Source organism: Nelumbo nucifera, chromosome 2 (genome assembly GCF_055504915.1).
Source record: "Nelumbo nucifera cultivar China Antique chromosome 2, China Antique-T2T, whole genome shotgun sequence".
Lineage (NCBI taxonomy): Eukaryota > Viridiplantae > Streptophyta > Magnoliopsida > Proteales > Nelumbonaceae > Nelumbo > Nelumbo nucifera.
Genome location: NC_142650.1, coordinates 30,676,183 through 30,702,640, shown reverse-complemented (window position 1 = coordinate 30,702,640; position 26,458 = coordinate 30,676,183). Strand labels below are relative to the sequence as shown.

General features: G+C 37.4%; 1 protein-coding gene across 3 annotated transcripts; it reads right to left on the bottom strand.

Annotated features, from left to right (window-relative positions):
* Window positions 1-2,437: 2,437 nt before the first annotated feature.
* Window positions 2,438-25,966, bottom strand: LOC104603361 (uncharacterized). Of its 3 annotated transcripts, none has more exons than XM_088898622.1 (11): window positions 25,625-25,961; window positions 12,707-12,791; window positions 7,512-7,586; window positions 7,386-7,422; window positions 6,785-6,868; window positions 6,647-6,707; window positions 6,434-6,540; window positions 6,154-6,219; window positions 4,039-4,192; window positions 3,684-3,900; window positions 2,438-2,909 (listed from the first exon to the last, which is right to left on the bottom strand). In XM_088898622.1, the coding sequence occupies exons 1-9, from the start codon at window positions 25,707-25,709 to the stop codon at window positions 4,097-4,099; spliced, it is 696 nt and encodes a 231-aa protein (XP_088754748.1). In that variant the 5' UTR covers window positions 25,710-25,961; the 3' UTR covers window positions 2,438-2,909; window positions 3,684-3,900; window positions 4,039-4,096. The 3 variants fall into 3 exon arrangements, with proteins under 3 accessions (XP_088754748.1, XP_088754747.1, XP_010265676.1); XM_088898621.1 differs by having other exon boundaries at window positions 2,438-2,814; XM_010267374.2 differs by lacking the exon at window positions 2,438-2,909 and having other exon boundaries at window positions 3,626-3,900; window positions 25,625-25,966.
* Between the last annotated feature and the right edge of the window lie 492 nt (window positions 25,967-26,458).

The following is a 26,458-nucleotide window of genomic DNA, read 5'->3' as shown; positions in this document are numbered from 1 at the left end:
GCAACAATGCCAGGTCGCTAGCTGATACTCCATCATTTTGGATAAGACAAGTTGTCGCCTAAATGATTCTGGGTGTCACCCATTTGTTCCGATATGTCATGTGTCATGATGTTAGTGGAGGGGCAAACCTGCCCTCATCACAACCTATATAGTAAACATCAAGGATTAGATGGACACTGAATGCTAATACCCTTCCTAAAAATGTTTGGCTCAATTCTTGAAATAAAAAAAAAAAAACGGTATATTACAGATTACCGCCTTGTACTTTGAGGGTAGTGAAATAGTCCCTGAATTTTCATTTGTCACAAAATACTACTAAACTTTCAAATTCCAACATCTTGCCCTCTCCATTAGTATTCTATCAAATTAACTTCAAAACAGGTTATCATTTGACTTATATGTTTGTTAAACATTTCTAAATGGCTAAACTATCCTTAATTTATGAGGCCATTTTGTCCTTTCTTTTACATACTTGTAAAAACCACATTTTCTTTTTTTTTTCTCTCTCGTCCAAAGTGGACAAAAAAAAAGAAAGAAATAGCTGCTTTGACCTCCTAAAAGAGCGTTTTAATAAATTAACCTTTTCCATCAATCCAGTTAACGGAGAAGTGAAAATGTGTTGGAATTGTCATTACTCCAAAGTATAGGGTGATAATATGCAATCTACGAGTATGATTTCCATTTTGGGAGAAGTTCCATTTTGCGACAATTTTCCATTTTCCTGATTGCAGGTCAGTGGTTCGACCATACAGGTTGAATAGGTCAAATTGTGTCACATCAGCAAATTTAATGTTATCAATAATTAACGTATAATTATATTCTACAAGCAACATATGCATTATTTTATATTTAATTTATAGGTTTGACTGTGATGTCGAAAAGACATGATAGTCTAAAGACTTTCTGATCAATCAACCACTATCATAAACGTGATAACCAATACCATGTCTTTTATTTATCAAAATTGATGAATGGATTTTGATTGGTCAAAACTTTTCCAATACCATGTCTTTTAGACATCGTAGATTTTCTCTAATTTATATTTTTAATTTTTATTTGTAAACAAATGCTAAAAGTTACAATTTGAGGCCAAAAAAAGGTTGTTTTGGAAAAAATAACAAGGCAAAAAAAAATCACCACAACTAGACATCCAATCACAAATTTATGGCCTCCTAAAGTTTGCACATGCATTGAATGTGAAACCCATGATGTGGTGACTAAGTTGAATGGATCAACAGTTCAAATACCTAGCTCATTTGTTTTTTACTAAGTCAATTGGTTTTGACCAAATCTCAAGTTCAAAAATGGACTTGGAATTGTGACTGAGTGATGATTCGAATAGTTCAATCGTCCAAATCAATGACAAGTTAAAAACACTTCTTTGCATATCACATGTATTGATACTTTGAACTTTGCCCACGAACCAAGAGTTCACAACTCTTTATGTGAGTGTAGACCTGTTCATGGGCCGGTAGCCCGACGGGCCGACCCGATCTAAGTTAGGCATGGACAAGATTTGAGATTCGTGGGCTCGAGCTCAGGCTTGACTTTTTTTTGGGCCAGACTCGGGCTTTCTCGAAAAAGCCCGGCCTAATCCTAAGCCCGACTTGATAATGTATTACATTAATAAAAATATATTTTATATAATAAAAAGCATGTATATAATATATTTTTCTTTGTTTTTCTTCTCTTTTTTCAAGTAATAATGAGACTTTTCATAATTTTTTAGGTTTTGAGGTCTTTTAGTATAAATAAAATAGCTTTTAATTGAATTAAAAAGGAAAAAAAAATCTGTTTTTTTTCAAATGTCTAACTAGGCTCGGGTTTGGGCCCCGAGCTTCAAGCTTTATATGAGGGTCAGGCTCGAACTCAAGACCTAGGCTTGATGGTCGGGCTGGGCTCAGGCTCGGGCCTGAACATATTTTGTTAATGTAGAGGCAAAACCCAGCCCGAACCCGGCCCATGAACAGGTCTATGTGGGTGTTAGCCAATATGTTTGAATAGATTATCGATGAACTAGGAAAATAATTTTCAACAAAAAGTACGTCCCCATTCAACTTTTGGGAAATAAGTGGAAGGAAAGTTGGTCAATGAAAAAATGGTTCTCGTTGATCAACTTTCCCATATTCACTTTTTTGTAAGTTGTGGGCCCCTACAATAAAGTTTTTTTTTCTTGTATATCACTTATAGGGGTGGATAAGTAACTAGTAAGTGAATTTATCCATTCTAATAATGATATTTTATGATTTAAAAAAGGTCATTGTATTACTTATCTAAGAATCAAAATAACACTAGTAAGTGAATTTATCCAAATAAATAACTTTGAAAAATGAATGAGGCCTAAGGTCTCTCTCTCTCTTCCCCACCCCCCACCCCCCAAATTGAGAAAATTGAAATACCGAATCAAGCCAAATCACCTTAACGATCAACATTCTAAGTCAAATCAACCTTAATTTGAGATCAATAGTTAAATGAAGGATAGTGGGATACACTATGATGCTAGAAAAACTAGCAACCAATCAACGGTATCATAAAAATGATAACCAATCAGATAGTTTTTAATCAAATTCGCTCAAAGCCCTTTTGGTGGAGTTCGGCTTCTGTGAGATCAACTCGATGCTCACACTTTTCGAGCAGCCCCTTGAACCTTGCATTGGAAATATCTCGCTGAAACCTGAGAATATTTCTCATGAAATAAATCACACAAATAGGGAGATATTCCCGACGTAAAGCTGTAAAGGCTGTTGGAACGGACTTTGCCCTGACCGAAGCCAGACTCCTTTCTGTCATATCTTTCCAGCGGCATAGATTTTCCTAGAAACAAATAATCTCTATTAGTGAGAAAACTTTGGCCGTCACAGCCAATTCTGAACAAAGGCTCTTTCTGAAGACGGAGATGCGGAATGAAGCTGTTTGGGTAAGAGGCAAAAATAACCCTCAATGTGTAATTTTTCTGATAAACTTGTTCAGAATTTTTTTACTGAAAAAAAAAAAACTTGCTGACTAACTAATAGTTTAAATGATGGTGATGATAATGGTAGAATTTTGCAATTACTAATTAATAGTTTAAATAAATAACAACACAAAATAGTTTGTAAAATAGTCTAGCGTATGTTTGATGTCCTAACTACTAATGGATTCATTATCTGAATACATATACAAATACATATATACATATATACATAACACACGCACACACACACATATATATATATCTTATTCATAATTATTTTAAACTCTTGTTCAGTATTATGCATATATTTGTTGGATTTGTGGAATTTGTCAGTGTACCCATGCGTATCCAAGTATCAATTTCCAAGATTTAACGATAGAAACACTTGATACCCATAGTTTGATTGGTGAATCTCTCTCTTTTTACCCTTTTTTTTTTGTATGCTTAAAACAGAAATCTGTAGTCTACATATTCTAAATTAAGTCTACTCTCAAGTGGCTGAACTGAATTGACGTATTGCTTTGTCTTTTGGTAAGTAATCAAGGAGGTTGTGAACTTCCTTAATGGCTGCAGCTGAGATTGGGTTAGTCACTATACCTCAAATGTTTTATTGTTTAATGTTATCCACTAAAAAACACAAAAAGCAAAACATTTAAAAAGAGTTCCTAAATTTGAAGGCAATAGAATGGATGACTTTGTATTTAATCGATTCTCAATTAAAGGATTGTACCTTTTTGAATTCCAACAACAAATGGATTTTGCTAAACCAGTCAATCAAGTGGCAGGTAAACAATTGGAAAGTGTAGCATCAGAGCTCATGGGTAAATGTACCAAAACTCTCTCAAGCGTGTCCATACCACAAAGGTTTTAACTTCTGCAGAAATGGCGCCCTGATGAATATTTAGAAGGTGAGAAGACGTTCCATGTGTTAAATTTGACAAAGTGTCCTGCAGACAAGGCCCATCCATTCAAAAATTTAGGGTTAGCTACCTAGCATTAATATTCAACAGACTGAACTGAAACACTGAGGGAAATACTTTGTATGTGGTATATAGCCGCAAAGAGCAAACAAAACTAAACATTACCTTTTCTAACGACTCTGTAATTTGGGGCGGAAAATCAATATCGCCAAAAATGCATAACCTAGCTTTGCATAGCTCTCATCCATTCAACAAAATTATCCAGGATCAAGGGCCAAGCAAGGTCTGGATCGTAGTTGCTAAGGTCTGGGAAACTGATCTGTTAACAACGCAAAACTAGTTAGTGGAAAGCTTGCATAGAGCATTTTGTTGTGTGTATTACAACTTGTCTATAGACTTCAAACTAGTTATACATAGAACTCAAACACAAACTTCTAGTACCTACCACAAAGAAGACACGTTACTTCTACAGAGAATGATTGCATGAGGATGTAAAACGAAAGATGCCATCATCCCTCTTTGGTATGTATTACATAAATGCAAAATGCAAGAATTTTAAGGACATCCTACTAGTTGAAATCCACCGAATAGATCCCATTAGGGTAAAAATCCATTCACTATAATATTCAACCTTAGAAATTTCATTTTCCTTGCTTCTTTCATTTTATTTTCAAAAGGAATCATGGGAAATTATCAGAATCACCGAACAATGGCTAAACAGCACAAGTCTAGTTTACTTTTAATCAGCAACAATAATGAACATTGATATGAATAATAACCCTAATGCCTAGACGAGTGGATTGCAGAGCACAAAGAGAACAGTAAAAATGCTGTTCACACCATATTCAATATGAAAGATTTTTACTTCTCTCCACCTTTGATGTACCCCAAACAAGATTGTCCTTAGTGAACTATATTCATACTAGAGAATCTACTTAAAATAGGGGCTAGTAGAAGGCAATGTTGATGGGTACCCTTGCTATAAAAGCCAACAAAATATACTCTGAACCCAAGAGAAAATCAAGAGAAAAGTTGCATTTTTTTCTCGTAGTAGTAGAAAAACCGCTATAAATTAATGAAGAGATAAAAAGAAATAAGGGTCCGTTTGGTTCGCAGTTGGAATTGGAATCATAGTAAGAATCAAAATCCCTGAGATCTGAATTGGAATAATCTATTCCCCCACCTGTTTGGTTCAGATAGGAATCAGAACCGGAATTCGATGGAATGGGATTCTAGTTCTGAAGGAAGGGGAGGGAATGGCCATTCGCGCAAAGGGAGGAATGCCATTCCACTAGGAATGGAAATCGGATTCTGCTTCTGCCCAACCAAACAGATGGAATCCGAATGGGCCATTCTGATACCAGCTCATTCCAGTTCCGGACCCCTATTCCTGTGAATCAAATGGAGACTAACATTTTTCTCCAATACTGATTTTCAAGAGAAAAAAGAAAGAACCATAGAGAAGAATATAAATTCACAAAATAGAAACTCAGAGAAAAAAGGTAGTTGACTTACTAATAATTTCCTAAACAAAATAGGAAAATAAACCAACAATTCTGATTTATAGCAAGCCTCTTGCTTCTCTAACCACATATCTTAGTAAACACGGTGTTTCTTCCCCTGATATCATCCAATTTACAGTCCCCTTCAATTTGGAAATCTGTCCAGCCTGTAGCTGTGGCAAATCTTAGTTCTTGTAATAGGCCTAATAGTTCTACGCTTAAACAGTTTCCAATACCAACGGGCCCTAAGAATCAAAGTAAGATATTTCCTCTGTTATCTCTAACCACACCTCCTACCCGAAGCCTCCTGTTTACCAAGCTCCACCCAACAAAATTTAAATTTTCTCCTTCCTTACTCAAGGCCCTCCATTTTAGTCATTATTTTCTGCCTTCTATTTGAAAATCCAGCTACAATCTGTCAACACAACTCATTGATTCATCCATAGCAATACTTTTTAAGGGATCATATGACAATATTCATCATTTGCATTTCTTTGGCTCTACAATGGTGTACTTCTTTTGCAATCCCACTTTAATTTTTGCCTTTTGTATGACAAGAAAATAGATAAGATGAAAATAACTCCTCAATGCTTTTTAGTGGAATCCAAGATGACCCAAAACATAGCACAAAATTTATTCAACTTAGAAAGTATGTTATCTGGAAATGAAAATGTTGGATCAGATGCCAGTTTCCATAAATTAAAAGGAAAAATGAAAGAGCATACTCATAAGCTATAGAAAACATTCGAAAAAGCAATGGCAAGACCATTAGGCATACCTCATTGCAAAATCGGAGAAAGCCCATCCACTGATCCATGTTTATCACCTTGTAATCATTCTGGGTCTGTATACAGTTGGTGAAAAACATATATATATTTTAGTAAATCAAGTTTAGAAATTTTAGCAATGTCATAAATGGGAAAAAATAAGACAGGAAACTTTTGCCCGATATACAGGTAAAGATCTTGTAAAATTAACCTGGCAGTTAAGACAAATCAGAAAAACTTCACCCAAAGTTACGAACTCAAGAAGCTATGTGAAACTGATTGCCCACTCACCTTTAGATACTCAATGAGCATGTCTACTTGGGGACGAAAGTGTGAACCTAACACAAGATCCAGCAATTGACAGATGCTCTCAATGTCTATACTCTTTTGCTTCTCCTCTAAGACATTAAATAGCAAGTCAAAACTAGTGGTTGTGGTAGAAAATTTGATTTTTTTTTTTCATTCAGTAGGTGTTAAGCCACATGCCAGAAAAGAATTATCCACCTGTTAGGCAGTATCGAAATGCATAAGCATAGAAATCCACAAAGTTTGGTGACCTCTTGACCTGTTTATGAATGTAAGAACATCAGCACAGATACAAAGTTATCTTCTTATAAGAGAGTTCTTTTCCAGTCTAAATACCTCTTTCTCCAGCTCAGGGAGTGCCTTCTTTAATTTGCTAATAGTGTCAGCTCGCAATGCTTTTAGACCCCTTCGCCACTCATCCTATTAAGAGAAGGATTGATTCCCTTGATATCAAACAATGACACAAGGGGAAGGGAAATTCAAGGTAATGTAGATTATGTACTATCAGAATACCACATTAATTAGCACAAATGCCAAAGGGTATGGGCCCACCATTCAGTAGGTTCCAACTTGAATGTATGAAACCATGAATATCAAAATGAGTTGGATCAGGTAACCGTAATATACATAGCATTAGCATTCACCTATCCTACCAAACTGATCTTTGACATAAAACATCAAGTAGATTGGAACCATCAATGTTGAACTTGGATTCCCACCATGGACACCATAATATAATGTTTTACTGTTGATAAACAGCATAAACAATCTAAGAACAGATAGCCCAAATTGGTAATGACAAATAACTACGGAGTAGACAACAGATAAACAGAAGGCTATATTAGATAGATAATCATCAAGATAATAAATGATAATACTAGCATTCAAACCACCAAGGAAACTAAGAACTATTACATAAGAGAATTATGTGGCATACCAGGGTAAAATATCCTTGCTTCTCAGCTTTCATTTTCCTAATGGATGCAGTTTATTAGTTTTACAACACATTCTTGGGAAAACTGAAAAGAACCCTGCAGAAATATATCCATAACAGATAACTCACCAAGCCAACATCAGGATTCTCACATCAGTATGGTCCACTTCTATATCTGAACAAAGTGCCTCTATTCCTTCTGGGCTGTTCAAGTAAATTCATGCATGTGAGAAACATGTAATGGGCTTCATGGAATAAAAAAGCATCATGTAAATGGAAGGGAAGTATATAAAAAAAAAACATTTAACGAAGATTACATGCGACATCATCAGTAATAAATACAATCAGGTTTTATAAAGCAAACGAATAATATCCTAGAAACCGTGTAATACTATAAAGTTGTAGTCTATTCTTCAAGTGGTTGAGTAGGGTTGTTCATCAAACCGATGAAACCAACCAACTCGACCCAAGTTGGTCGGTTTTCTAGTATTTTCGGTCAGCTTCAGTTCAGCAATTTCCCAACCTGACCAGGTTGAGTTCGTTTCAGTTTGGCCATTTGTAAACCAACCAAAACCGAACTGACCAACCACAGATATATATATATATATATATTATATAAATTTATTTTTTATTTATTTTTAACAATACTGCTGTAATTTTTAAAATTTAAATTTAATTTTTTAAGTTTAAATCTTTTGAACCAACCAACCAAACCGAAAACTGACCCAAACCGATACAATCGGAGTTGGCTGGTTTTCACTAATGGTCACTTGATTTCGGATGACCAATTCCCCAATCCAACCAGGTCAGTTCAGTTAGCAAAACAACCTAAAACTGAACCGAACCGACCCATGAACATCCCTATGGTTGAGTGGCAGAGTTGGGATTAAGGACTCTCTCTCTAAGGTATAACATTGTGGGGATCCATATGAGGATTGCACTAGGAGTTAGGGTTTAGAAGGGAACATTGGGTCTATTTCTTTTTTCCGCATATGATGATAAAAGATATCTGAAGAATGTTAAAAAGAACTACCTCTCTTTGAGGTAGGGTTACACTTATCAAATATATATATATATATATACACACTAATCTCCTGGATTATTTCTTTTTTTCTCCTCTTTATTGCTTTTATGCCCCCCACCCCCTAAATCAAAATCATTAAGAAAAAAGAGAAGACTATTAAAGGAACTACTTTGAGAGAGTAAAACTCTAAAAGGACTACTACATATATTGGAGTACTATGTCTGAATAGTGGTTTGAACTTAGGAGATCGAAAGATGAAAATGTGTCATTTTGGGAATTGGCTTTTTTTTTTGGTAACAGACAAAAGGAAAGTATTATTAAGATAGAGAAAGACTACATAACCTTCATGAGATTAAGGGTGGCAAGGCATCACCCTGGTACAGAAAAAACAACAAAAATTATAGCTAATATATTGCTCCTCAGAAACAGAAAAAGAAAACAGAACCAAAATACCTAATACATCAACCTTCTATTAAGGTAAACGGACTCAAACCAATTTTAAAGTAGACAAGAAGTTTGACCCAAAGTGTTTCTTGATACTCCCGAAAATATGGGCATATGGCCACCAATTCCCAAGTCAACTCTTTGGTACTCCACTATCAAAAACAAATATGGCCACCACTGGAATGGTTAGGACTCCTGTTACACTTCTCAACCAACCAATGTCTGGCCAGACTATGTTTTGGAGAAAAGGGCTTTTTGTTTATTAGTGTAATGAATGTGGTGAAGTGATGACATTGTTTGGCCTCTCTAGTTGATGCAATGACCAAAAAAAAATGAAACGATATATCTTCTGAGCTTAAAATATTGATGCAAATAAGTCAATGCAGACTAAAATCATGAAATAAAAGAATGATATTGAACATTCAGTTCACAATCTTTGTTTAATGACCAAAAAATAGGGAACTGCCTTTGTTTCCTAGAGAAAGCAAGCCTTGACTATCTAATATGCCCTTTATTTGTGGCAGCTTCATAGCAACACACCACTCATCCATTATTTTTTACCTTCTATTTCATATATGAGGCCTCGGAGCTTTTTGGGGCTTGCCTCACCCAAATGACATGCCATTTATATATTAACTCTTCAAGTTTTATAGCGTTGATTATATTTGTTTATATTTTGAGCTTATAATATTAAAATAAGTATATACACAATCGTTCTTCTTATTTCTTTCATAAAATAATATATTTTTTATTAATTTCTTATTTCATTATGGTTCTGATGGCTATTCGAAGACTGAATAAACAAGGATAGTTATTCAAAGTCTTTGAAGAAACAAGGAAAATCAACAATCATTGAAGGCATGTTTTACCCCTTCTTCCACTTCTCTTTTGGAGCAAAAACATGGGCTCCGCCCCTTCTTCTTTTTCTATTTTTTTTTTTTTGGAACAAAAACAGGGGCTCCGCCCTTTCTTTTCTTCTGGAGCAAAAACAGAGGCTTGTCTCCACCACTCCACCCCTGGAACAAAAACAGGGTCTCCACCCCTTGAACAAAAACAGGGTCTCCACCCCTTTTTTTTGGAAAACAAAAATAGGGAACTACCCTTTCTTCTTCATCATTTCTAAGGATTTTATTCATGCTTTCTTTTTTTCTATGACAAGAATAGGGGCTAGACCCCTACTTTTACTCATATTTCTACCAAGGTTCAAAATATCTATACGGCCGATACGCCGGTATGGGCATATCGGGCGAATCGATACTATTTTTTTAGTTTTTTTTTTCTGAAACCGGTTCAGAGGGGCTGGTTTAGGTCTCCTCCATCCCCTGAACCGGTCAACCCCCAATACACCCACTATAGGGGCGTATCAGTGGGGTCCCAGAACGATACGTATCGGACAAGTCGATACTTTGAACCTTGATTTCTACAACAAAAAACAGGGGCGTAGGCGGGCACCTAGGTGACTAGGCGACTATGCGCTTTCTTGTTGCCTAGGTTCACCTTGGCGCCTTGAAAACTATGCCATCAGCCAATCATTTTCCGTCACAAAATTTTAAGCAACAGCATTCATATAAATAAAAGCATATTTCTATATTATTCAAAGAAACACAAACAAATAAAGCTTTAAAATAACTTTGTAGTTGACTAGGTTGACTAGTCGTTAATTGACTAGTCTACCTAGTTGTTGCATAGTCATCCTAGGAGCCACATCATGAGTATCAATCAACTAGTTAATGATGCAGCAGGCCTGGCCCTCAACTAACCAGTCAACACTTTGATAGCACTAGTATTTGTTGTGTTTCTTTTTTATGAATGTATATATTGTGTTTCTTCATTCATTTTTAATTTTTATTTTGAAAACGATAGCAGATGGTCCATAAAATGGTTTTTGGGTTTTTATCAATTCAGTTTGTTTACTGGATCAAACCAAATTATGACTGGTTCAGGTCAGCAATAGTTCGAAAGCTTCAGTCCAGTCTGGTTTTAAAGCAATTGCTTTATCCTAGAAAGTTAAAAGCCAGTGAAAGTTTCAAAGCTTTTCCAACACCTTAGTATTATTACTATAATGATGACAATTAGTAGGTTATCTATACTGTTAGAAAGATCCTGGTGGGTTACAAAACCAATAAAAAATCAACATATTCATGAAAAAAATGAAAGAAAAAAAAAAGAAACTTCAGAAAATACAGAGGAGTAGAGCCACTATTATTGTCCTAGGAAAAGAAGAATTGGATAAAATTTTGAGTTGTTCCATGCTTAGTTTAAGTTTTGAAGTCTTTTGAGTGTTCAAGGTAGGAACCTTAACAATTGAGAAAAATAATAAAAAGAAACTAGTATTTTAACTTAAACTGAATAATTTAGTGTAAAAATGTCTATTTATTATTATAATATCAAAAAGTTAAGAATATAAAAGTATCCAAGAGCACTGTGTAAAAATTATCTTGGTGAGTAAGCAAGATGGCCCTCCATGAGCGCCTTATTGCCTAGGCTTCGCCTTGACAAATATGTTTATAATGTCATATACTTAATTTTCAGCTTTCCTTACCCCAATGTTTTGTATCTGAATACTTTCAGTACTTGGAAAAGTAGGACAGAGGACTACAAAGGATCCATAGAGAGCAGGAAAGAGAATATTGACTTCATGGAGGCAAGCTATATTGAAGAAGAAATTGAAAGATTTGGTGTCAAGAACAGAAAGAAATATATGGAAAGTGATATGGCAGAGGTATAGATACCAGAGGAAAAGGGAGAGGTCCAATATGCAGGAAGGCTCCAATCTACCATGTGTTAGTTTGAGCTAAGTATTAAGTGGTAGATTGAATTTGTTGGGATCTTTGTTGGTGCTTGGTTGGGATGATGGAAAAGAAGATGTGTTTGTTCATTTTTGTGGTGGCTGTTGTATTTTCAGGTTGCTTATACCTGAGGCTTCAAGGCATTTGTTAGTTGCTTGGATGTCATCATTGTTTTGAATTTTTCCTCCTCTCCCTGAATCCTATTCCTTCAACATCAGTGCTTCTGGCGAAAATAACCAAAACATGGCTGAAGAATGAACATTGATAAAGAAGGGAAGGAGGAGAGACATTCTAATTGGTGATTAGAAGCAAGATGGCAGAAACTTACTAATGATGAAATAAAGAGAGAAACTATTCTTTTCTGTTGGTGTGCATCAAAAAGTAGATTATGAGATTTGGAGGGACCAGATTATTCATGGAGAGAACATAGAAGAGACACAAAAATTGGCTGAGGCATTAGATTTCTCCTCTACAACTTTTCATTATAACAGAAGATTAGGTAAGAGTGTTTTTTTTTCTGGAGATTCAGAAGAAAAGGTAACTTTTATTCAAAACAAAACGTAAGGATGTACGTGAGGATATGTATAAACAGGTACTTCACATACCAAAAAACCAAAAGCCAAAGATAGTTGATAGGAATTTGCACTATACAAAAATCCCTTCCCACTCCAGCTTTGGCTGAAGTAACTGCCAAACAGTTTAAGTTTCAGGGAATCCATCTAAAGTCATATTGAATGGATGCTAAAATATCATGAATATCTTGCAAGAAATGAAGAATCCTCCAAGGTAAGGTTTACTTTGTCTCATTTAAGTAATGAGGGACACTCTTATCTCATTAGCAGGTTATCATTTCCATTACTGAAGTTAATAACTACCACCGTGATTGATGTGTCCATCAGCCATCTCTGAGTGGAAGACCATAAAAGTTGGTGACCATATGTAGTCACATTGAATTTAATCACTAATACAAAGAAACACAATGAATACATGATTTTCTATAAGTATAACTGAACTATGTTAAATCAAATGCAAGTCAAAGATCAAATATTCAGATGGAATGTACTTACTCAATCATGCCAGAGGACTTATTTGCATATGAGTGAAAGAGGTTATCAATCCTTTCCAACTCCTTGATAATAGCTTTACTTGAGGCTGAGCAACATAATTCATATAGTCAGAGTAACATTTCCGCTATATCTCCAAATAAAACTAAGGGACAATATGAATCTGATGTAACATACAAAATCAAAAACTAAAACCATATGAATGTCTTAAAATTGAAAAATGAATCTGACGCAGAAAACTAACAAAGAAGTCATCGTCTATGAGTAAGATGAGATTTTAGTGGTGACTGTTTTTTAATCAGTAACAGTCAAGTTTTATTAATTTGGATATAAAGAATGCTATACAAGTAAAATAAGCCAAAGCTATCCTAACAATGGGCCAGCACCAGCTAACCATCCTTGCATTTCCTTTCTTAAAGTACAAATTTCCCTCTTGTGGGATCAATCCCCAATACAATTCATTCCTTACCTGCTTCTTGTCTTGCAAGTGCATCAACCATACATTTTCTGTGTAAGCCAATAGGGATAAGGATGGACTTAAGAGTCTTGGAAGCAGGAAGGAAGATGTCACCGAAGAGAATAAGGGCCCGTTTGGCACGTCTTTCTGCACGGTCTTTCAGCTGTTTACAAGCCAGGAAGACAAACTTTCGGTCTATTTCCGTTTGGCACGCAGAAGATTTAGCTGCCAAAAGACGAAACGCCGAAAAGACGCAAAAAGCCCATTTTGGGCTGATTTCAGGAAGCTCCAAATGAAGCTTCTCGCGTCTTTCAGGTTTTATTCTCGTGCGGAAAGATGCAGGAAGATGCACGGAAAGACGCGCATCTGCCAAACGTGCTTTGGGCTACTCAGATCTTCATGCAAAATCTCAATGCGTCTTTTGACTGTCAGAGCAACCAAAAGATCTTCCCAAAAAGACGCGCCAAACGAGCCCTAAGAGATGGGACTTAGCTCTAAGCGGAATGAATATCCGATCCCTTTCATAGAAGACAGTCTCCCTATTCATAGAAGTGAGGTGACAAAACTTCGTTGCATGGATCTAGAATTCCAGAATATTTCTCAACTTGGGCAATGCCTAGAGGCAAATCCCATTTGTTTCTCCCTTTGGGACACGTGTCCCTCAAGACCACAAGGTTGTTAGAGCACGATCTTGAGCCTTCTCAAAGAGTGGTGTGTGTCAATATGACACTCAGGTATAACCAATTGTGGTTTCCCTAGGGTACTGATCACGCGTCTGACACCCTCAACATGATCCTTACTATATCTTACTCTAGCCTCATGGCATTTGTTCAATCGGCATTTGACTTGCCTCACAAGACATATAATTTGATTTTCAGTGCCTCATGTGGCTAGCTAATTGCAGCCATGTGAGGTGAAGTAGTTTAATCTTACAAGGAGAAATTAATAAGGTCTTTATGAGGCAACTCATAAGGCTAAGGTACTATGACTTCGTGAGGTAATAACGTAATACTGAAAAACGACTCATGACGTTAAGATAATGTGGCTTCGCAAGGTGACCCGTGAGGCGACCTCACATGGTGATTCATAAAGTGGGCTTGACCTTGGCCTTCTAAGGCTAAATTAACTCGAGCTTGAATACTTCGGGCTCAAGATTCAAGTTTGATTCTAATCGAGGTCGAATCAAGTTTAAACCTCAGGGTAAGATCAATTAGTTATTCAAACTTGAGCTCAACCAATAAAAAGCTTGGCTTGAAAGCTTGCGAGCTTTCATACATACATACATAAATGCAAAAATAATATATATTATGAAAATATTTTTATATTCAATATATAATATAAGAACCTATATATTATAAAAAATATATCATATATAATAAATATATTCATTTTTAAGCATTCAAGCCGAACTCAAGCTCATCAAATATTTAAACGAATCGAGCAAACTCGAACATAGTAGTATTATAGTCGAATCAACGAGGTTTTACTTTATATATATATTCATTGTCTTACAAGCTGATCTTGGTATCCATATGCAATTGATTCCAATCTCCCTATCCATCACTTTAATGTCTCAATGTCATGTCTATACTACCATGAACCCCCATTTCCACTTGTGAGCCAGCCAACAACTACATAAGAGTCACTTTCCACCAATACATCTCTAAAGCTTAGGTTTATCCAACATAAATTCATATTGGACTGCCAAGTTCCACACTTCTGAAGTCATCAAGCCCAATTGGGGCCAAAGAATACTGTCAATATGCCCTTCATGGTTTCTAAACACACCTTCCACTCGAATCCCCTGGGTTACCAAGACTAGAGCCATCAAAATTCATCTTGAGTATATAGAGAAGGGGCATAGTCCATAATATGTTCTTGTTATTGATCAAAAAAAAAAATAGTCCATAATATGTTTGATGATCTCCCAAGAGAGGACTTAATCATGTCAGTCACAATATTCCAATTCTAGATGATGTCATGAGTAGTGAAATGAGAGAAGGCGTCAAATAAATTTACCCAATAGGCCACTTTAACTGGCATGCTTTCAATGATAGTTTCTTTCAATTGTATCTTCTCTTTCAATTCAAATTAGCTGAACATGATGACTAAAACAATATTTTAAAATATGTATGTAATGTTTATTATACGGAAATATCTATAATGCTGGAAGAACTTTGACCAATCTGAAACCTCCCATGAATTTTGATGAATACCAGCTGATTTTTTTTTTTTTATAAATGAGTTCAAATTTTATTAAGTCTAAAAGTATAAGCATTACAAGTGTCCCTTAGAGAGGCACGATTTGCTACCTCTTTGTAAATAAAACATAAGAATTACAAGTGAGACCAAAACATAGACTGTTTATTCACCCCTTGCTTGGCCAAAGCATTCAATAACCCATTAGCTGATCTCCTCATCCATTGTATCCTCAAGTTCATATCTTAGATGTCGTTTGGCAAGTCTGTTTTGAAAGATCTTTCGGTAGACCTGACAGCCAAAAGACGATGTGAGCTTTTGCATTAAGATCTTGGCAGCCTAAAGACCGTTTGGTTAAGGCACGTCTTCCCTCGTGAAGACACGATGAAAACAGCCCAAACGGGATTCCGCATCTTTTTGGGGTGACATCTTTTGGAAGCTAGATCTTTTCCCAACCAAACAGTAAAAGACCAAAACGTGGGCTGTCGGGCTTCTAAACAACGGGCAGCCCACGCGGAAAGACGCGCCAAAACGGGGCCTTAGTGATCCACAAGAATTTTTTTTATCTCACCCCCATGGCACCATATTACAAATTTTGAATCTCTTTCAATCACCAAGTTGGTTATATTTAGTTATTTCTTAAACTACCCCTAAGGTTTAGGAAATTGACTAACTCTACCCCTATTGTTTTAGTATTATCTTAGAGTACCCCTATTGTATCTGACAAATGACTAAATCCTCCTTGCCATTAACGGGAAAATGAAGAAGGCTATTTTACCCATTATTCTCCTTCAAATTTTCAAAATGAGAGAGACCAGATTTTCTACCTGAGCTGCTTGGATTTTAGATTGGGGTTTCTGTCTGATTTTTTAAGAAGGAAAAGGGCAACTAGATCTTGATTTTGAAAATAATAATAATTTAGAATAAATAAAGAAAATAAATGGATTAAAGCCCAAGTTGCAGTGGCAGAGAAAGAGAAAACGAGAGAGAGAGAGAGAAGGGGATCGAGAGAGGGAGAGAAGAGGCAACCGACGAGATCAGCAGTGATGGCCCCGACGAGGTTAGACTCTTGAAGGCCTATGACGAGTTGCCTGAGAATACCAGGCTCAATGAAGGCATTATTGCTGGTCTCAATGAGGAAGATGAGGGAGCCACCGATGATAACATCAAGTTTGAGGACGAGGCCATTGATAAGATCTAGTCCCTCCCACCACTAGTCACACCAGGGTTTGACATTTTTTCTCGATTTCTCTTGAAGGCCTATAACGAGTTGCCTAAGAATACCAGGCTCAATGAAGGCATTGTTGTTGGTCTCAATGAGGAAGATGAGGGAGCCACCGATGATTACATCAAGTTTGAGGACAAGGACATTGATAAGATCTAGTCCCTCCCACTACCAGTCACACCAGGGTTTGACATTTTTTCTCGATTTCTCTTTTTGATCCCATCTTTTGGATTCCAATTGAATGATTTTTTAATAAAATCTTCCCTATTTCCCCCTTAATTCTCCCTCCATCGTGTACTTGAAGTCGTAATGTTATTCAAAGATGTAATGGGCAAGCAGGCAAAGAAGAGGAGGATATTCCCTACTTCAAAGACAAACCGAATTTTGTGTTTCTGTATAATAAACCCTAAGATTAGTTTTGGAAGAGTGCTTGCACAGTCGCGGACTTCCTTGCCCGGCGAGAAATAGAGAGAGATAGAGAGAGGGGGGGAGAACTAGAGCTAGAGATGAGAGAGAGAAATCACTACATAAGGTTGCAGCAGCATGTGACAGGAAAAAAAAAGAAAGAAAGAAAGAAAGATTTCAAAGGGTATTTTTGGGATTTTTGAAAAAAAAATCTGTCACGTGATGTCATATGCAATCGGGTGTGACGGAAAGTTAATAGTAGGGGAGGATTTAGTCAATTGTCAGAAATAATAGGGGTATTTTAAGACAATATTAAAACAGTAGGGATAGAGTTAGTTAATTTCCTTAAACCTTAGGGGTAGTTTAAGAAATTTGCCCTTAGCAATTTGTGCACCTTATAAGGCCGCAAACAATTCTGCCTTGAGAGATTCCCCAATCCCCATTTGGCCAGAAACAAAGCTCTCAGTTTAACTTCCAAGTCTCTCACAACCCTTCCTATACCAACAGGTCCTGGATTTCCCCTACTAGTCCCATCAAAATTCAAGGATTTGATCCAATGGATTTCTCCATATATCATCAGGAGAAAATTGAGAGAACAAGTGTAAGGATTTGATCCAATGGATCACCCTACACATCACACAATCCGTTATCTCTTCCTTGCTTCTTTCGTTCTCAAAGAAAATTCTTGCATTCCTCTCTTCCCAAATTGTCCAAGCCAAGGCTGCTCTAACACACCTCCACATTATCCTCCCCCTCTTTTTTGGACAAGAAAAGAGAGAAGATCAAATAGTAGATTAGCCTCCACTGGTAAAGACCACTTGCACCCAAACAAGGAAAAGAACCAATTCTAGATATCAGCAACGAAGGAGCAGGAAATCAGTAAGTGAGAGCAACTCTCATTATCAGATCTGCACAAAACACACCAGTTTGGGGAGAGGCATAAATTGGGTCTCCTTTTCTGTAGCACTTCCAAAGTATTAATTTTTACATGAATCACTTCCCAACAAAAGGCTCTTATTTTAGGCACCAGAACTCTTTAAAGGGAAAAGAAGAAGAGGGCATAGAGTTACAAAGAAACTTGAAGAAGGAAGCACATGAAGACCAACCCTTAGGGTGAGGGGTCCAAATACACTGACTTATTAGGATTAAGACATACACTTTGAAGAGTTTGAAGCAAATCTAGACAGGCCCTTAATTCATCTCTTAACCCTCTGCGAAAGCCAAAGTCCTAATTATGATCCATTGGGAGAACGAGGGAGGGGGGACAATGAATTTTGAAATTGCACAAAGAGATTGAATATAAGGATGGGAAGAGATCCTTTAGAGGGTAAGAACCAACCTAGACATCCTCCTAAAATTTGATACAATCCCCTGAATAAGCATCATACCTGAGGAACTAGAAGAGAGTGGGAATTGCCTTCCATGGAGATGATAACATAGCCCAGTTAGAAACACATGCATCCTAGCCATTCCCCAACCTACCGTGTATACTGGCTATTACATTATGCCACAGTCTATCTCGTTCCCATGGCCATCTCCATAATAACTTTCCTAGCAATGCCAAGTTCTTTTTATCCACATTCCCAACTCCCAAGCATCCTTCTTCTAAGTTTCTACTCATAGTCTCCCAATTAACCAAGTGATCTTTTCTGCCTTCTCCCAGCTCCCAAAAGAAGTCCATCAGTTTCTCAATCTTTTTTATCTCCTTTTTAGGGATCCTAAAGACTAACAAGTAGTAGATTGGTAGATAGCAAGCATGAACTTAATCAAAGTAATCCTACACCAAGTGAGATATAATTTCTTTTCCAAGTTGCTAGTCTCCTGATGCACCTCTCAATGATTGGACTCCAAAATCTACTCTCTTAGGTTTGCACCTAGGAGAAGCCCTAAGTAAGTCAAAGGCCAACTAGATATGGAACATTCTAGGATTTTTGCAACAATTGTAAGGTCTCTCTCTTCCATGTTAAGTCCCACAATACAACTTTTCTCAAGATTAATTTTAAGATTGGAGACAAGTTCAAATTTTCTCACCAAATCTTTCAGGTTCATCACCAAAAAGTTGCTCTTCCCCTTCACAGAAGATTATAATATCATCTGCAAACTGTAAATGAGTAATCGATAATCTATCCCTTCCAACCTTCCATCCATTAAATCCATTCTCCCTTTCAGCCTTATAAATCATTCTACTTAAAACATCCACTACAAGGGTGAAAAGGAAAGGTGAAAGGGGGTCTCCCTACCTCAAACCCATTGACCAAAATCGAGTAATGATAAGAATTAACACATCCAAACCCACTGACCAAAATCGAGTAATGATAAGAATTAACACATCCAAAGATACAATTACACCATCTCTCCCCAAATCCACATGATTTCATTACTTCAATTAAGAACGTTCAGTCCAACAAATCATAAGCTTTCTCGAGGTCCAATTTACACATCCTTTTTTCCTTGATCTTTTCACTTCCACACATTCATTTGCAATGATGACTTGGTCAGCTATTTGTCTCCCCTTTACAAAGGCCCCTTGTTGCTGGCTGGTTAGGCTGGGAAAGTTGTTTTTAGCCTTGCAGAGAGGACCTTAGCAATAATCTTATACAAGTTGGTCACTAGATGATCGGTCTAAAATCCTTTGGATGGCAAGCATCAGGCTTCTTTGGGATAAGAGTTAGAAAAGTTGCATTTATCCCCAAACTGATGAAGCCCCTATCCGCAAATTCATTGAATACCTCAACTAGATCATGTTTAACAACTTCCCAAAAATCCTGATAGAAGGCCATAGTGAAACCGTCTAGCCCCAGGGCTTTGAATCTGTTCATTGAGAAGATTCCCTTTTCTTACCTCTTCTTCAAAATTCCTTCCCAACCAGCAGACTTTTTCAGATTGCAAGCAAGTCAAATCAACATCCTCCATTTCCATTCTGTCATTCAGGTGTATGTTGGAACTGTATGGACTTTGTCTTGGATAAGATGAATTTTGGGTAGAAATGGAGAAATTGGATCGAAGTCTGTATATCTTCTCCTAAATTTCCAGTTCTCCTTAATGGCCAATCAGTGGGTTTCTTCAAAAGTTCTAAGGGGATTCCAGGAGAGGAAAGTGCCCGGCTGTTACAATTTGTAGATGACACTTTGTGCTTTGTGGAGGCTAAAGAGGATCAACTTGACTTGTTTGTAGGGGTGCTTATTTGGTTTGAGGTAGTATCGGGGCTGAAAATAAATTGGAAAATGTGTTTTTTTTATTCTTGTGGGTAATGTGGGAAGCATCAAGGAGTTGGCAGAAAGGTTCTCTTGTCAGGTGGGTTTTTTACCAACAAAATACTTAGGACTCCCATGATTCCTGCGGGTAATGTGGGAAGCATCAAGGAGTTGGCAGAAAGGTTCTCTTGTCAGGTGGGTTTTTTACCAACAAAATACTTGGGACTCCCATTAGGGATAAATGCACTTCAAGTCTGATATGGGAACCTGCACTCTGAAGTAAAGCTGTTGTCCACTCCGGCTGCTCTTGGGAGATTGACAAAAAGAAAGTAGCTAATGTGGAAATGTATCAGAGCCGCCACCTTGTGGATTTTATGGGAGGAGAGAAACGCTAGAATATTTCAAGAAAAGGAAAGAAGTCTTGCTGAAGTCAAGGAATGCATATTGACAAAGACAATTTCATGGCTGAAATCTTCACAATTGTTGACAGATTTCTCCTTTGATGACTTAAGGAGAAATTGGGAAGCAGTGGCTTCTACAGTCTCCACCAAGAACAAATTACAAGTTGATTGGAAACCCCCACCAGATGGAGTGGTAAAATTGAATTTTGATGGCAGCTGTCAAGGTAACCCAGGGCCATCCGGAATTGGTGGGATTCTGAGAGATAAAGACAGCAATATGTTGTCTCTTTTCTCAGGACCAGTGGGTGAAGGTGATTCTGTAAGGGCAGAGCTACTAGCATCGGTACAAGGTATACAGATGGCTAGTCAAATAGGAGTTAACAATTTGTTAGTAGAAGAGGATTCCAAGGTAGTAGTGGGATTCTGAGAGATAAAGACAGCAATATGTTGTCTCTTTTCTCAGGACCAGTGGGTGAAGGTGATTCTGTAAGGGCAGAGCTACTAGCAGCGGTACAAGGTATACAGATGGCTAGTCAAATAGGAGTTAACAATTTGTTAGTAGAAGGGGATTCCAAGGTAGTAGTGGGCTGGCTGAATATCCCAGACACAGTTTGTTGGGGCTACAGGGATCTGTTAAAGAAAGTTAAATGGATGACAAGAAATATGACTGTTAGGTTTCAATGGGTCAGCAGATCAGCAAATGCAATGACTGATTCTCTGGCCAAGCAAGGGGTGTGTCAAGGGCAGATCTGTTTTGGGCTACTTTGTAATTTGTGTCTCAGGTTTGGGCATGTTTAGTGTTTATGATTTAGTCCTCAGGGGAGGTAACATCTCGTGCCTCTTCCTAGGCTGTTTGTATTTCTGATATTTTTTTTAATAAAATTACTCTCATTTATCAAAAAAAAAAGTCTGATATGGGAACCTGTCCTGGAAAGATTGGAGAAAAAATTGGCTGCATGGAAGGCTAAGTATTTGTCCTTGGGAGGTAGAATTACCTTGCTGGAAAGCTCATTATCTAACCTGCCAGCTTTCTATCTATCCATATTTCCGATTCCGGGGAAAGTAGCTCAGAGAATTGAAAACTGCAGAGGAATTTCCTATGGAGAGGATGGGAGGAAGATGAGAAGAAATTTCATTTGGTGAAGTGGGAACAGGTGTGCTCCCCTAAGGAACAAGGAGGCCTAGGTATTAGACACTTGAGGGCTCTTTTAGGGAAATGGATTTGGAGATTTGGTCTGGAAAGGACAATGGGTGGAGGAAGTTAGTTGCAGCCAAATATAATGCAGATAGAGGAGATTGGATTACCACCTCTTCTTTCATGTCTTTGGGTTGCTCAATTTGGAAGAAAATTATGGAAATCCGTCCTACCTTCAGAAGAGGACTAAGTCCAAAGCTGGGCAAGGGTGATAGGCTGGCCCTTTGGAACAACCCTTGGTGTGGCAGCTCTCCTCTCTCGAATCTGTTCCCACAGCTATTCCTTTTATCTGAGTCTCAAGAGGCAACTATATCTGAATGCTATGAATTGAATGATAACTCAATGGTAATGGTATCCTATGTTTAGAAGAAATTTTCAGGACTGGGAGATTAAGAAATTTTCAGAGCTACTTGAGCTGCTAGCCCTTCAGCACCTGAACATGCAAATTGCAATCTGAGGATAGCTGGACATGGAACTGGAGTTCAGATGGCTAGTTCTCAGTCAAATCCTTTGCCTACTACCTATCTGATAACACCCTGGAAGAGATGTCTGCATCTATAATCTGGAACTCAATCTCTCCTTCAAAGATTAATGCTTTGGTTTGGGCTGCAACTCTAGAGAGGTGTTTAACTAAGGTCCATCTCTCAAAAAAAGGTTTTCAGCTTCAACACTTCTTATATGTGTGCTTTGCGGCCAAGATTTGGAGGATGGTAATCATCTTTTTCTTCACTTCCCTATCTCAGCTAAGATCTGGAATCACTACTTTTCTGCCCTGGAACGCGACTGGGTCAAGCCTAGGTCTGTAAAGGAGCTGCTGAGATGTTGGAAGCTGCAAGGTCTGTCAAAGCTAGCAAAAAGTCTGTGGAGGTTCATGTTCATTCCAGAGGCTGTAATCAGAACTGTTTGAGCAGAAAGAAATAAAAGACTTTTTCAAAATCTGTCCAAAGAACCAGAAGATCTGATTGCATTTTCATTTGGAAAATTGCTTTCTTGCATTTCAGCTGTAAAGGGGTTTCGGGTCCCTATGGGGGCTAGATTGTCCTCTGAGAATTTGTGGAATTTGTAATGTTCTATGATCTGTTTGATCTTTCCCCAAAATCTGGTTTTTGGAGGGATCATCTTGTACTGTTATCTCATCTTTAATAAAACTACCTTACCTTTTTTCAAAAAAAAAATATATATGGACTTGAAGTGGTCTACAAATCTCCTAGCAATCTCACTTTAATTAGTTATCTCCTGCCCTTCTATCTCCAATTTACCCACATAATTCTTTCTCCTCCCATTTGCCAAAACATGAAAAATATTGTGTTACCATCCCCTTCTTTTAACCATTTGCACCTAGATTTTTGTCTCTAGCTGGTCCCCTCCCTTAGTAAGGTATCTTCCAATGCTCTCTTTAATTTGCACCTCATAGCTCTTTCCTCAGCACCAATAGTCCCATGCGCTTCCTTGTCTAATTCCTCTATGTTGGAAACAAAATTTCATTCATTAATTAGAAAAGGTACATCAAGAGGCTGTGAGTACAAACAAAGAGAAAAAGAAACAATTACAGGAAGCATTAGCTTTCCTACCCACCCAAACACAAAGCCCAAAAAAGTTGTTGTCGATTAACTCCCTGCTTTACCAGGCTATCAGCCAAGCCATTTACTGATCTTTGTACCCATTTAACTTCCATCTGCATGTCCATTGAGAACCATTTAAAGTTTTAAACCCCCTGTTTTTGTTCCTATAGCACCAAGCAGTGTTTTTCCTCTTTCAAAAACCAACTGATAACCACTTTAGAGTCACCTTCAACGATCAATCTTACAGCTCCCAATTGCTTGGCTTTCTGTACACCTAAACTTGCTGCCATCATTTTTACCCTCACTGAGTCATCTTCCCCTATTGGACCTGAGTACAATCAGCCTTATAGCCTGCCATCACTTACCAGGCTATCATCCAAGTCACCTTCACCTCCAACAATCTCCCATGTGTGCTTCTTACAAAACAATAATGGAGAACCCATACATTACCATTTATATCTTGTTCTCGCATTTATGTTATTTGGACACTTTTTCTCCCTCAGTTGGATGCCAGGCAGATGCCACCTAGTGAGACCTGCAGAATCTTTAATCCAGCTTTCTTACCAGTCAGGACTGAAACAAGACAGGAATTCTGGAAATGTGCAAACTTTTACATGGGCCAGTGGGAAGAGGAGGGTGGAGGAAGGGATTTTAGGATCTTCTCCAAAGTCCAATTTATATTCAGAGTGGAGACTGATTCAAAGGAACTAATTACTTCTCGTAGATTTGAAGCAAGTTCAAGGTTGCTTTCCTCACAAAATAAAACAGTATCATCAGCAAACTGAAAATGAGTTACAGCAACCTCCAAGCTTCCTACCCTCAAGCCTTTAAACAGATTATTCTGATCTGCCTTCAAAATCATCCTGCTTAGGACATCTGCAATTTATGTGAAAAGAAAAGGAGAAAGGGGGTCCCCTTGCTTCATTCTCTTTCTTTACTTTGATTGTTAACAAAATGTCTCTCTTAGAAATCAAAAAAATAGAAAGGTTACAAATATAAGCAATAGGTAATCAAAATTTCAGTTTGTAGTATTTTTCTTCCTCTCACTAATTTTAGATCACCAGAAGAAAATGCTTCAGTCATCACAAATGATTGCTATCATGGAAAACCTCAGTCATGGAGATATGTTTCCTCTAATCAAGGAATTCATGGAGAGATGGCAGGTACCGCAGGACTTCTTATTTTGTAGCATGTTCAATAAACCAATTGATGTTTCCTGGTCTAAGCATGTTTTGTAAAAGAGAAAAGTACCTTAACCTTTTGTGCTTGAGAAGGTCAAGAGACATTATCAAAGGCATAAGTTAATTCTTCCACAGAAAAGTAAGCCAGTATTCATAGTCATCCTTCAAACCCTAAAATACGATAGCTTCCTACCCCTAACACAATCCAGCCCCAATGTTTTAAGCATATGTTAACATGACAACCGCCAGATAGTTAACCTTACAGAAGTGAACAGAACAATAAATGTCATAAACTAGTTCTTTCCAAGGACAGCGGAAACCCTTAAAGTCTTTTCTCTTTTATTTTGTGATAATTAACAGAAACTTTTATTAACAATGAGGGGTAAAATCTAAGTCTTCCCCTTTTCCTTTTGATAATAAAAAGAAAAACTTCATAACCTTTCCTACCCTGAAAAATTGTTCCCAAATACTTCTGCAGTAAAATATACCAAACAAGGAGCCTAATAAAGTAGAGCAAGGAGACAAGTAAAACGAGTAAGCCCTTCATTCAAGTTGTATCACGATCAAAAGAAACATCTTACTACTAAATAGCTGATAGGTCAATATTTATGATCAAAGAAGAACCTGTTATTATCCTCTCTTCAGATTGATCGCAACAACTAGATTTTTTTAACAACTGTGGTCAGTAAAAACCGAAGAGGCGTCAATTAATAAAGTAATTAAAAGGACAATATCAGGATACATAATTTCCTTAGTCGCCCAAACTACTGAATTTGCAGAGGTACGTATTAGATAACATCAACAAAAACTTACACTAAGTGATCCACTATCTGAAACACCAATTGATCCCTAGTGAAAAAGAGAGGAAAAACTCTATTTTAGCCTTCGGTTAACTAAACCGCCAATTTAACCCTCTGAAGGTAAACTAGATTAAATTGTTGCAACGAGAAACCGCTTTACATCAAACAAAGATCATTCGTTGCAAACGATTTAAGTCATCAAATTGAACACAGAAACAAGTAGATACAACTGAATTGCCAGAGCGATTAACATAGGAAGACATAAACCGCTGGAAATAAAAGAAAAGAGAGAGATCGATTACCAGAGCGAAAGATATCAACCGCTGAGGAATTCACGGACGATGCGTGATTCGCAGGCCCGCTTTTCCTGGTGGATGACCGTCTCATCTTGCTGAATTCAATAACCAGAAACAAATTGAAGGAATAGTATTAAAATTTCAGGTGGAAAAACCCTCGAGCAAGCGAACAAGCAAGCTAAGCTTTGTTGTTTTCGTCGCCCGAAATCTTTCACGGAGCGCCAAACGAGATTTCGTTTTTTTCTTTTTTTCAGATATATAAAGATAAATAAGACAGACAAAGAGAGGGAGAGGGAGGTGGTGCCACCGACTTCCCTTCGTGTTCAGACCTTCTTCGCCGAAAGAACGAAGATGGAGCCATCCATGGTCCATGGAGGTAATAAATTGTGCCCGTTCCGCAACTCACACTTTAGACCTGGACCCGGTCCCAAAACCCGATTGGCAAGGGTTAGAACAGGTATTTGATTGCCCGAATTCGTATTCGACCCATTAACGATGGCTCGAATTCGATCCGTTTATAATTACATCGGACATGGGCTTTTTCACGCCTCTCTCTCCATATAATTAGATTTATATCATATCTAATTTTAATACAGAAAAGTACGGACAGGCTCAATATAGATTTCTGATTTCCACTGTAAAGCCACAAACATGTAAAATGTCTATAACCCACATTCTATTCACCAATGTCCTCTCATGAATTTGCATCAATTCTGAGCTGGCACCTATTCCCATTGCAATCTGAATTTTAGTCAAATCCAACATAAATCCGATGGATAAGATTCGATTTGAATTCAAATATAAATTAATCAAATTTGAATCTACTAATATCGGATTTCA

Bases quoted from the DNA above. Each gene is read 5' to 3' on its own strand.
- LOC104603361 (XM_010267374.2), bottom strand. From the start codon at position 25,709: ATGAGACGGTCATCCACCAGGAAAAGCGGGCCTGCGAATCACGCATCG. The intron at 12,792-25,624 runs GTAATCGATCTC...TATGTTGCTCAG, and splicing joins GGTTGATATCTTTCGCTCTG to CCTCAAGTAAAGCTATTATC. The intron at 7,587-12,706 runs GTAAGTACATTC...TTACTTGAACAG, and splicing joins AAGTCCTCTGGCATGATTGA to CCCAGAAGGAATAGAGGCAC.